Source organism: Megalobrama amblycephala, linkage group LG11 (genome assembly GCF_018812025.1).
Source record: "Megalobrama amblycephala isolate DHTTF-2021 linkage group LG11, ASM1881202v1, whole genome shotgun sequence".
NCBI classification, from domain to species: domain Eukaryota; kingdom Metazoa; phylum Chordata; class Actinopteri; order Cypriniformes; family Xenocyprididae; genus Megalobrama; species Megalobrama amblycephala.
In genome coordinates, this window is record NC_063054.1 from 39,017,362 (window position 1) to 39,030,548 (window position 13,187).

General features: G+C 40.9%; 1 protein-coding gene across 7 annotated transcripts in view; it reads left to right on the forward strand.

Annotated features, from left to right (window-relative positions):
• The first annotated feature begins 1,702 nt into the window (after positions 1-1,702).
• The window catches only part of pak5 (p21 protein (Cdc42/Rac)-activated kinase 5), a 41,580-nt gene continuing 30,095 nt past the window's right edge, over positions 1,703-13,187 (forward strand). For 2 of the 7 annotated variants that reach the window (XM_048207960.1, XM_048207965.1), the window contains exon 1: positions 9,438-9,580. In XM_048207960.1, the coding sequence (XP_048063917.1) occupies positions 9,565-9,580 (16 nt within the window). In that variant the 5' untranslated portion in view covers positions 9,438-9,564. Of the gene's footprint in view, positions 2,042-9,436; positions 9,581-10,280; positions 11,116-11,380; positions 11,505-13,187 lie in introns of those variants that run through there. The other 5 variants (XM_048207964.1, XM_048207963.1, XM_048207961.1 and 2 more) reach the window with 5 other exon arrangements.

The window sequence follows — 13,187 nt, forward strand, 5'->3', positions numbered from 1 at the left end:
ATTTTTGATTTTTTTAAAAAAGTGAATTTAAAAACAATATATTTTATTTTTCATCATGAAACTTTATGTAAAAAGTGTGTCTGTCATGTTCATGTCACTACCGGAACAGTGTGTGTTTGAGTCACTGATCTGAGACTGATTTTAACACACTTCTACATTTCTGATCATCAATATTCCTGTGTTCCTCCTCTCACAGCCTCTCTTTCACAGCAGATCATCATTCTGAGTTAAATGTGTTCAGAAGCCTGAAAATCTGTGAGGAGCTTTAAGGAACGTCACTAACAAACACCTTTTTCTGCAATTAAGCAAATTCTTTTGGGTGTTATTCCATAAAATTTAGTTTTTATGTTCAGAACTGTGTTAGATAACCATGTGCTGATTATCATCTTTGAGCGGCTCAAAAGTGTCGAAAATTCATTCAAGACTGTTTCGGTAGTGACATCATTGTTTCGGTAGTGACAAAAGGGAACATATAATCATTTATTTAGGGGAAATAAACAAAATTTTAGTACAGTTATGCAAATCATTAGTGTTTTAGTATACGAGTTAAATCGTGTCATGTGATGCGGTCACTACCGACACATTACTGTCACTACTGAAACTGTGCATCACGACCGAAACATGGGATGTTTTGTCAGAAATAAAGTATATTGAATGATCAAGTAAGATGTTATTATAGTGTTTGATTCAATGTTTATTCAAACTAATGAATCCTTCACTTTGAAATCAGTGTGATAAACTTTATGACTTTTACAAAGAAACATTGGATTCAAAATACAACAAATCTCATAAATTACACTTGAAATATTGTTAAAATTGTAATTATTATTGATTTACCTGTGAAAATGTTTTTAAAAAATAGCGAAGAATATATTTCCAAGGTAGATGTGAACAAAATCTTAATAGGTCAATGTGACCCTTCTTATTAAATGATTTATTATTGTGTTTCGGTAGTGACAAATTTGGGGAGAGGAAAAATATTCCAAAACTTTCTGAAAATACAATATGAGAATTAACTGCACAATTACTAGAAATGTGTAGCTTGAATATTATACAATTTGCATACAAACAAAATTTGTGGAAAAAGACTCTGACTTTGAACCAGTTCTGCAGAATGACCCATATTTAGATTTCTTCTACATTCTCATCAGGATAAATTGCTTTTATGTGTTGTTGTTGTTTTCCTCCCTTTAGAGGTTTGACACATATTATATAAAGCAGATGTTCCATTATTCTAAATAATTATATAGTATTTAAGTTATATAAGTTTTTAGTTCTTCACTTGTCATGTTATAGTCTTTGTCGAATATTTTTCATGTTGACAGATTAGGAAAAAAACACATACAGAATTTTATACATTTTCAAACCAGTTTTTTTAATATATATATATATATACAGAGTATATTTTCAAAAACTTTTTTGCAATTTTATATAATATTAGGTTAAATGGATTAAAGTAAATGCAATCGCGTTGGTTTCTTTTATGATTATTAATTAGACATCGCTGACGTCACGCTCTTCCCTTCCAATGGCCAAGTCTTCAGTATTGAATTTTAAGTCGTTGTCACTGACGTCGCGTTGCTCCCGTCCAATAAGCGAACGCTTGGCTCATGAATATTCAGATGCAAGCCTTCGCCATAGTAGCGTCAGTCAGTCTGCCGTCAGGTGCCGTGATTTCCCAGCAGCCCGGATGTAGCGCGCAGTCTCCAGCGTCAATCCCGGAGAATAACATGGCACGGACAACCACATAACATCTTAATTCCCTCCATAACATTCCCACAGAAGTGGAGCACACCAGTGCCAGGACATGTGAGGAGCTTCCCAGCGGCAGTAGGTGAGCGATCATCATCTGAGTCTTTCCTAGCAACAAGCAGCCGTGTGATTGGATGCGATTCTCTGCTAATGCATAAGAACAGGGCTGCAAGTCTCATGCACGAGCTTCAACACTCGAGCAGCACTGACACTCAGATTCCCGACGCGCGCGCGCGCTCAAGCCGCGTTCAGCACCGAGGACAGCGGCGCGCGCCTGCATGATTAATGCGTGAGTGTAGAAAACGATGTTCATGTGTGTGTGTGTGTGTGTGTGTGTCATGCAGATGTTTGTCATGTAGTTGCTGCTGCAGGTGTTCTCCAGTGTCATTAATAATGCCCTCATTTCAGCAGCAGCACTGGCTGTGATCTACGGAAGCCCATTTCCAACACATCACAAAAAATGCTTTTCATGCTATAATTACCATTTTCCAAAGCATGATTTTCTTCTTGATGTGCTGAAATGGTCTTCCACAGTGTTATGATGATGTTTTGGCAGCCATGATGTTACAGTGTTTGTGATGATGTCATTACACACTGTAAAGCGAGCTGATTTGACCTGAGGAGGTCAGGTTCGGTGGTGGATTCCTCAGCGCTCATGAGCTTCTGTCTGCCAAACTATCAGTCAAACGCTGCATCTGATTCCATGCAAACTATATTTAAATTACAAATAATGAGTAACAAATCCATCTGTCAGTGTTTAGTCATGCATTATTGGAAACTAAAGAGTCACGTCTAAATGTCTGAAGTCAGGCGGATGCTTCAGAATGACTACTTTAGGTAGAATCAGCTGTTATTTTAGGGGTCAAATGAGTTGCTGGTGGACATTGAACACTCAGCTTGATCATTTATGACTTCATCTTATTAGAACTAATTATAGATAAAAACAGCTGAAGTTCATTAGTATAGCTCTTTTCACAATGCATATCATTTCAAAGCAGCTTTGTGCAAAATGCTTTAGGAAATATTCTGTTATCAGCCAGAGATGAGTGTGTCAGAGTAACGTTCATATGGCAGCGATATACAGATATAATATTAATATAGTTCATGTTATATGATTAGTTATCCTCATGTATTGAGTTAAGTAGAACATGTTACAACATGATTACAGTAGAGGGATAATATTTGACAGTTTTGCATGTCTGGGTTAGGTCCGTCTGAACTCTTCACAGTCGCCTGAAAACATCGCTGGATCCAAACCGGAGCTCTCCAGTCTGTTAGTGACACAGTTTTGCTTGGCTTCGGTGTTATTATAACTCTTAATGTAAAGATGAATGAGGCCTGCTGGGGTTCAGGAAGGATTTGAAGGCAAAATAATTGTTTGCTTTTGGTTAAACATAAACATAGAGAAAGTACGTTTTGGGGTTTATAGTAGAGCTGCACGATTCTGGAGAAATTGAGAATCGTGATTTTTTGTTTAAAATAGAGATCATGATTCTGAACAGACTACTAAACAAAATAACACATTATGACCAAGTGTCATTTGCCGTAGTCAATTAAATTGAATTATTATTTTTAAATGGTTTGAGTGAATGATTCAATGACTCACTCATACAAACTTCACTTGTTTCATTACTGGATGAATCAGCGTTTTTGAACAAATCTCTTGAATGAATGATTCAATGACTCACTTATACAGAGCGTTCCAAACGGAATATATCGCCCTCCGAAGGGCACTTTGGAGTGAAAACAATCATGGCTGCCATATTGAAGGGTCGTTCCAAACCGAAGTGCTCAAAACTGGTCACTTAAAAGGCCCTTTGGAATGAAGGATTTCGAAGAGTACAACTGATGGACACTTTGGGCCCCCATGGTCCTTTGCACAGGGAAGTTGTTTGGCATCACAGAATGGGTTTGATTTTACCTATAAGTGTGTAGTATTTTTCTATACTACTGTAATATTGTAATATTTATACGAGTTAGATTTGGTACATTATTATGGTCAAAACAACATTGTACTTTACAGCTACCTTTCCATTCAAATGTTTCAAATACTTAGACACAATAAACAATATGGTGCGATAAACCAAAAATTTATAAACAAAAGGCTAAGCTTGCACAATCTACTCATCGTTCAGAGCTTATTTTTTGGGGGCGCGTTCATCCCTCCGAAGCTCTCCCTCTGGAGGGTAAACCCTTTGAAGGGATTAGGGCATAGGGATGAGCCTATTCCTGAATGGAATGCAGCGTTCACCGTTTTCAATATCTGGATGAATCAGCGTTTTTGAACAAATTTCTTGGATGAATGATTCAATGACTCACTCATAAAGACGTCACTTGTTCCATTACTGGATGAATCAGAATTTTAGAACAAATCTCATGAATTAATTATTCAATGACAAACACTTGAGACACTTGTCTCCACCTACTGGTGTAATGAGACATCTGAAGCATCAAGTTTCTTTCAGAAGGTGATTTACTCTTTTGATCTCTACTGTAGACATCAGTGTTTATAACTGTAAACTTTTATCTCAGTACTTCTGTGATCATCTGAATGATTGTAAGACAGAAATAATGATTCTGTGTGATTGTTTGTGAAGCTGTTTCATATCTATTCCCTCTGGATCAGAACACAGATCTGAATGTTCACTGTGATCGTGCTTGTCAAAGAATTACGAATCACTGTCATTTAGGAATAAGATTGCATGGGTGTTTGAATTGAGATCGCCATCTTTACACGATTAAACGTGCAGCTCTAGTTTATAGAGGAGCAGTTGTTGGCAGAGATGAATGAACTGATTCAGAAACACAGGTGTAACCCTAACACAGTGAATGATTCAGTGTCTCCAGTAGTGATCCGTGTGCATCAGAGCAGGAGTAAAGAGGTCTGTGGCATCAGTTTAGAGACAATTAAAGAATCGTTAGAGTTCCAGCGCTGCTCAATGAGCACAGCAGGTCACAATCGTTCCCAGCAGTTTTGTGCTTCAAATAGCAATTGCACCCACTGTGAAGCGCTTCAGGAAACATGGATGGAGTCTGACTACAGTATGAGAAGATGTGAGGATCTGATCACTGAAACCGGCCTGTTCCTGGCTTCATGAGTCTGCTTTACAGTCACTGTGAGGAGCTGCTGTCTCAGATCTGATTGGTCATCATCAATCCTTTTCCAATCAGGATGCAGGAGGAGGAGCTTCAGTGAGCTGCTCTCTGTCACTTCCTCCGGACTTCAGGAAGTTCCTCCCTGCAGCATGTCCGTCACCAAGACAAACATAAAGTCATGGGAATTGATGGAGAGAAACATGTGGGACATCATGTCTGTATCGTGTTTCACGCTGGAGATGTTCTGCTCTTCAGATGCTTTTGTATTTTGCATCACTGTGTTTTAAAAGCGTTTTTATCGCTCGCTGTTTTTTCCGCTCAGGAAGCAGGAATGGCATTATTTATATATAATGCAGATGCATTATTTAACATGTCAGCTGATGTGTTCCACCTTGGCTTGCAATGTTAATTTCAGAACATCATGACAGTGGTGTATGAAGTTCAAGCTGGAGTGACTCTGATCTCTTTCTGTTTCTCTGCATCTCACTGTCTAATCTTCTGATGTATTTTGTGGTGAGGAACTCAAACTGGAGGACGAACGGAGAAGAGTGACCGACACCAGCGGCTCTCGGTTGATTGAAGTCAGAGACCCGTGAGATGTTCGTGTCTCAGTCGCAGCAGGGGGTGTGGCCACTAATTCCACACGTGAACACAGTAGCCAATCATAACAGAGCTCATTTACATATAAACGTCCCACAGGTGCCGTAGTAACAAAATCAGATTGGTAACACTTTACAAGACGTTCCATTCGTTGACACAAATTAAATACTGTAACAAATGAATTGCTCACTGTGTGTGTGTGTGTGTGTGTGTGTGTGTGTGTGTGTGTGTGTGCAGTATGTAGGCCAAACACTGGGAGCGGAACGAGTGTTGACACTCCAGGCGAGTTACCCATGGCAGATGGGTTATATTCAATTAAACGGCGGTAAAAATAGCCGAATGCTCCATGAAAGAGCAGAAGAGCAGATATTACTGCGAGTGATTACAGCACTGATGATGATGATGATGATGATGATGAAAGAATGACACACAGGAAACAGATGTGAGAGGCAGGAAGTGATCTCCAGTAGCGCTCTAGTAAATCTGATCAGGTCAGTGAGCAGCGGGTGAAGTCATGTGACCCTGAACACACGCCTGAGGCTGATGGGAACTGCTGTTTGTGTCTGCAGGTGATGATGGGATTATTTACCCAAAAACTCCCAAAATAAAATCATGTTTTTCTGCTGTGACATACATTAGCATTAGTTTTTCCAGTATTACATTCAGCTGTCACATTAAATATTTTAATATAATGAACTCTTTATAATGTTAGTCCTGTTCCGTCTGACTGTACATGTAAATGTTAGGGCTGGGCATTGACACACATTTCATGATTTTTATGCGATTTCGATTCAAGTCAAGTCATCTTCATTTCTACAGCGCTTTTATACAATGCAGATTGTTTCAAAGCAGCTCTACAGGAAAATGATTCAGTGATTCAAACAGAGTTCATTTCGGGTGTACAACGGCTCTAAAAGAAAACAGTGTCATTGTTCAACTGAAGTCAGTTCAGTGTTGATTCAGTTCTGTTGTAAAGATAATCAATTATTAAATTAGTTAAAGCAGGTTTGCAGAAAACAGTGATGTCATTGTCCAGCTCAGTTCAGTTTTCATACAATAGTGTCAGTTCACAAGCTTGCAAATCAATTCATTTCTGATATTGATTACATTTAGATTCATTTAGATATGGTATGGTGCAGAACAAAAAATTCTGTACAGGGAAAAAAATAGTCTTGGGTTACAACTGTGTCATAATGACGACACTTTGGGGAACGCCTTCGCCGTGTAAGCATCTGAAGCACATGTGAAACTAGACCAATCCAGATTGGTGCTGCGTAACATGACTTAACCAGTGACGTGGCATGTGACGGCGTACACGGAAGCTATAAAGGGATGCCGGCACACATTAGCGTCAGTTTCTGATAGGCTGAAGCAAGTCGCTCTCGGGTATACGAAGGTGTGTAAAACGGGTTACAGTTGAAAACCAAGATGTTCCCTTTCGAGGAACGTTGCGTCGTAATGATGACACTTTGGGGAACGCAGTGCCCACTGCGCCATGAAAGTAATGCCTGTCCTAGTGTGAAACTGTCCAGATGTTAGATGAGAGCACCTGTGTGCCTGGCATTGAAGGAAGATGCAGACTATAAAGTCTCATGAACGTATGTGGAGTGGCCCAGCCCTCCGCATCACATGTCTCCTGCAGAAAGACCCCAGAGAGCAGGGCTTTAGAAGACGCTTCTACTCGAATGAGCCTTTACAGACAAAAGTGAAGGCATACTATGCACCTGGTAGGCCAAAGAAATTGCCTCAACAATCCAATTACTGATGCTTGGAGGCTGGGAATCCTTTCCTGGGTGACCCAAAGCATAGTAATAATTGGTCTGAGTTTCTCCAGCGAGAAGACCTCTGGACATATAACTCTAAGGCCCGAACAGGACAGAGTAAATGAAGTCGCTCTTGTTCTGCCGACACATTTGATGGAGGATGGAAGGCCTGAAGTATCGTAGACCGAGCCACTTTAGAAGGCGTAGCCAGATCTAGGATGTAAGATTGCTTTCACCCTCCTAGCAATGGCTAGCAAAAAAGCTATCTTTAGCGTGAGATATTTCTCGGACGCTGATTCAAGTGGTTCGAAGGGAGCCAGGGATAACCCCTCGAGGACCACAGCCAGATCCCAGCCTGGGACTCTGGTATGAGTCACAGGCCTCATCTTCCATGCTCCACAGAGGAACCGTACGACCAACTGGTGCCTCCACAGAGGTCCATCTCTTAACGCTTAATTGCTGCCACATACACCTGAAGTGTGGACGGGGTAAGACCAGCAGAGAAGCGATCTTGGAGGAACACCAGCACTGAAGCCACTGGGCAGTTAACTGGGTCCAACCCACGCTCTCTACACCAAATATAAATAAAAAATATCTTCCTCGCCATTCTGGGGTTCGAGGGGCTGCTGCCAGCAACAGAAAGAGAGTGTTGCAAAGCGAGCCCCTCCTCAAAGATCTTGTGGCTCCTGCCCTGGTCACCAGTGATTCGCCTCCATCTGAGGGTTCGCTAGCCCAGCCTTGGATTGTTGACCACATAGCTCTGCCCTGTCCCTCCAGGCCCAGAAACTCCACCTCGGCTTGTCGAGCAGTCAGCTCCGGCTTGGCTCCTCGCCCCTTAGGCTCTACCAAGGACAGTTCTCCCTACGACTCCACCAGTCTTCCTGGTCCCTCCGGCTCACCTTGGTCAATCTCTAACCCTTCAGCTGCGCTTCACCCATCCACCCCTTCGGCTCTGGTGGGCTTCTGCTTCCCTTGTTCCTTGGTCGCTCCGCCTTCACCTCAGTCCTCTGGCACCCTGGCTCCACCTTGGTTGCTCATTGCTGCCCTCCAGGACCTTCGATGTCGCTCGGACCTGTCAGGTCTTCAGCTCTGCCCAGGTCTCCACCACCGTGGCTCCTCTCTCGAATCTGCCTTGGGCTTTCATCCTGGGTTTGCTGCTGGGGGTTCCACCCTGGTTACTCCCACCTTCGTCTCCACCCTGGCCCTGCCTGTCCTGTGTGCTGGTTTCACGTCCTCCACCTAAGCCCCCTCCCGCCCTCTTCTGTTGGACTCTTGTGGTTTTTGTTAATGAGATGTGAGGTTACGCCTCCTTAATGGGGGGTAATGTTAGGGATTATCTGGGTTTGGTTCTGTTTTTGGTGGAATTTGTCACGTTTTAGTTCTAGTTTTTACTTCGTTGCTATGGCTTTTCATTGTTTGATTATTTTGCACACCTGCAGTTCATTTTGTTCATTGGCTTTGTTCTGAGTATTTAAGCCCTGTGTTTTGTTCTGTTCATGGTCTGTTATTGTTGCGTTGTGCGTCGTTCATTCTGTTAAATAAATTCAACACTGCTGCGCTTGGATCCATTTCTCCTCTTTTACTTTCAACCCAGCTGTGACAGCACAAAAACATCATTTATACATAAAAAATGTATACGTCATTCATGGAACGGTTTTTGTTTTCTGAAATGTTTTATTTTAATGTTCCTCTAAAATTTTTTAAATCTTACTAGTTGTTTCATAACGTTCATAACATTCTAAAGTAACGTTCCCATAATGTTTGAAGAATGATACAATGGAATGTTTCCTTAACGTTCACATAACCAAGAAAACACTTTTTAAAACTGGAGGTTTTGAGAATTCAGAGAACATTCAGAAATAATTTTTTCATAACTTAATGTGAACATTAGCAAAACGTTCTTAGAACATATTTTGTTAGCTGGTTACTGTATGATGAACAGTGACTCATCTGAGTGTGTTTTTATTACTGAGTAGCACTTAAATTGTTAAAATTTCAATTTATTTCATTTTAATTCAAGTTTATTTGCATAGTGATCATTTGATTTATTTGATTATCTCCATTTTAGTAAATAAATGTGTATTAAATCATTAAATATAGAATATCTGTGTGTGTGTGTGTGTGTGTGTGTGTGTGTGAGAGACAGACAGAGAGAGAGAGAGAGAGAGAGAGAGAGTCTGAGTTAGCGGAAGTGTCTGAATCCGGGCGTTGTGTGCGACAGAAACAGTAGGATGGTGTTTTGCTGGGTCTCATTGAGAGCGATCCGAGCGCGTGTGGATGAAGCATCCATGTGGAACGTGATTGGCTCTCGGTTCAGTTCAGTAGAAGAACACGCGGCCGGATCTGCTCCAATATGAATCTGATTCCAGGTACGTGAGTTCAGTCAGAAGATTCGGTGCTATGGCAAGCCATTTTGACTTTTACTCATTCTCAGGACATGAATTTTTGATATCAGGAATTACATTTCCACTAGTAACAATGTTAATTCTTGATATCTGTAATTGTATTTTCACTAATGAAATGTCACCATAGGCTGCCATTCAAATTCAATTGTTGATATCAAGAATTGATTTCTTACTAGTTGAAATTCCAGTTTCACAAATCAGTTTCTGTATTTCTGATATTCTGATATATTCTGATATAATAAAAATAATTATTTTTACTAGTAAGAACTGTATTTCTGATTTCTTGAATTTTAACTAGTAAGAAATCAATTCTTGATATCAACAATTGAATTTGAATGGCAGCCTGTGGTGACTAGTGAAAATACAATTACAGATATCAAGAATTCTAGTTTTTACTAGTTGATTGTTAGTTGATTATTGTTGATATCAAGAATTCATATCCTGAGAATGAATAAAAGTCAAAACAGCTTGCCATACAGTGCATATGTTTGCAGTGACTGCATGCGTCACATGATCATAGATTAGATGAATACATGCGATCTGCTGCACTGAATCTGTTTTTAAGGTGCTGCTCCTTTTAGGCGTGTCAGTAAACGCTAAATAAATGCTTTGTTTATAATGAGGAGGACGTTTTAAGCTATGGAACTTGAAGGATGTTTTAATGGTACAAAGACCTCTTATATATCAAAAGATCAAGTCAAATCTGATTTCTCATGTCATGACCCTTTAAAAGAAGTGAAGGAATCTGGAGCAGATGGAAGAGAATATGAGAAAACAAGCAGAATTACTGTCACATCATCAGATTTACAGTCAATATAACTCCTGAATCAAAAACACATCATGAGCCGACAGATTAATCAGACGGCCGTGATTCTCGTGAATCACATGAGCCTTTCTGACATCATCAGCATCAGATGAGATTTTTTGACACATTTCTCAATACTTGGGTCACTTTTCACCCAGTTCTCCTGACCAACTTCCAGTGTGGCACATCCCAAAATATTTATGTATTGGAGCCGGTTCTGCCGTTGAGCTGTTCTGCTGTCAGTCAGCGAGTCTGAAGTGTGTGGGTTCGGTCGGGTCACGGCACGAGTGCAGCAGGCGTGTGTGGAATGCAACCGTATCTCTGTCGCATTTGTGCACGGCTGCTGAAAATAGCCGCGGGCGTGTTCAGTCGGCAGGAAGCTGGGGAAGGTCCAGGACCTGCGTTTGTGCGGGAAACGTACGGTGACAGATGGTGTGAGGACAGACAGCGCTGCTGACGGTCACTCGGGCCGCGGGGCGACCGGTGCCGACTGTCACTGCGGACACTGGCTCATTGTTCAGATGGACACATCAGCTGAAGACAGATGAGAAGAGCTGCTGGAGAACAGCTGCTGCGACGTTCAGAGGTGCAGATAGTGTCAGTTTCATGTTCAGAGTCACTGAAGAGTCAAACACGCTTTCACAACTGTTTGTTTGTGCGGCCAGACATCTCAACTTCTGACTCGACCAATCACGTGAGTTTGGGGCGGGGCTATCTGTCTGACTGACCAATAGCAGGTGTCACTGGAAGGAGTGTTTTAGAAACCTATGCTTAGGTTTTATATATATATATATACACAGTGTGTGTGTGTGTGTGTGTGTTTTCAAAAGTTTGGGGCCAGTAAGATTTTTTGTATTTTTGGAAGAAATTACTACTTTTATTCATCAAGGACACATTAAATTAATAAAGAGTGACAGTAAAGACATTAATAATGTTACAAAAGATTCTATTTCAAATAGATGCTGCTCTTTTGAACTTCATATTCATCAAAGAATCCTGAACAAAATGACGTCCCAACTCAGTCATGTGATTATGGGGCGGGACTATCTGTCTGACTGACCAATGGCAGACGGGCAGCAGAAGGTTTGAGAAACTAGTCTTTATTTGTCCAGCTCACAGAAATTACACGTTTCACTCTTAAAGCAGTGGATTTCATCATCACTGCAGTAACTGTGTTTATAAAACTAGGGTTAGTGATGTTTACTAAATATTTGCATTTTGAACGTGTGAGTTTTGCTCTGCAGTTGCTGCTTGTGTGTTCTGGACGGTTGTCAGGATGTTGCTATGTGGTTGCTAGGGTGTTCTGGACGGTTGTCAGGATGTTGATATATGGTTGCTAGGGTGTTCTGGCTGGTTGTCAGGATGTGGTTGCTATGCCATATTAATATAATTCATCAGTCTGACTGTAAGGTGTTTTGGGTCACAACAATCATATAAAATTCATCTTTCATTTGTCATTGATTATTTAACAGCGGCTTCATATGCGTCTGATCCAATCAGATCTCAGATTCTGAATGAATGATGTTTGAGTCTGTCACACAGTCACTTTTGTTGTGACTGAATCTTCTGGATCTCGTGGTGTTTTTCCTGACGGTGAATCAGCTGAAAACTCCATCCAGTTTTTCATTTCTCTGCTCATGTGAAGATTTGTATGTTTGTGTTTTGCTGGTCTGATGTCAGGACAGTCTGTGAGTGAATCACTATGAGTCGCTATGAATCACTGTGAATGATGTGAATCACTGTGAATGATGTGAATCACTGTGAATGATGTGAATCACTGTGAGTCGCTGTAAATCACTGTGAATGATTTGAATCGCTGTGAATCACTGTGAATGATGTGAATCACTATGAGTCGCTGTGAATCGCTGTGAATGATGTGAATCATTGTGAATGATTTGAATCGCTGTGAATCACTGTGAATGATGTGAATCACTGTCAGTCGCTGTGAATCACTGTGAATGATGTGAATCACTGTGAGTCGCTGTGAATCACTGTGAATGATTTGAATCGCTGTGAATCACTGTGAATGATGTGAATCACTGTGAGTCGCTGTGAATCACTGTGAATGATTTGAATCGCTGTGAATCACTGTGAATGATGTGAATCACTGTGAGTCGCTGTGAATCGCTGTGAATGATATGAATCACTGTGAGTCGCTGTGAATGCTGTGAATCGCTGTGAATGATGTGAATCACTGAGTCATTTTGAATCGTTGTGAATGCTGTGAATGATGTGAATCACTGTGAGTCGCTGTGAATCACTGTGAATGATGTGAATCACTGTGAATGATGTGAATCACAGTGAGTCGCTGTGAATCACTGTGAATGATTTGAATCGCTGCGAATCACTGTGAATGATGTGAATCACTGTGAGTCGCTGTGAATCACTGTGAATGATGTGAATCACTGTGAATGATGTGAATCACTGTGAGTCGCTGTGAATCACTGTGAATGATGTGAATCACTGTGAATGATGTGAATCACTGTGAGTCGCTGTGAATCACTGTGAATGATTTGAATCGCTGTGAATCACTGTGAATGATGTGAATCACTGAGTCATTTTGAATCGTTGTGAATTCTGTGAATGATGTGAATCACTGTGAATGATGTGAATCACAGTGAGTCGCTGTGAATCACTGTGAATTATGTGAATCACAGCGAGTCGCTGTGAATCACTGTGAATGATGTGAATCACTGTGAATGATGTGAGTCGCTGTGAATGATGTGAATCACTGTCAGTCGCTGTGAATCACTGTGAATGATGTGA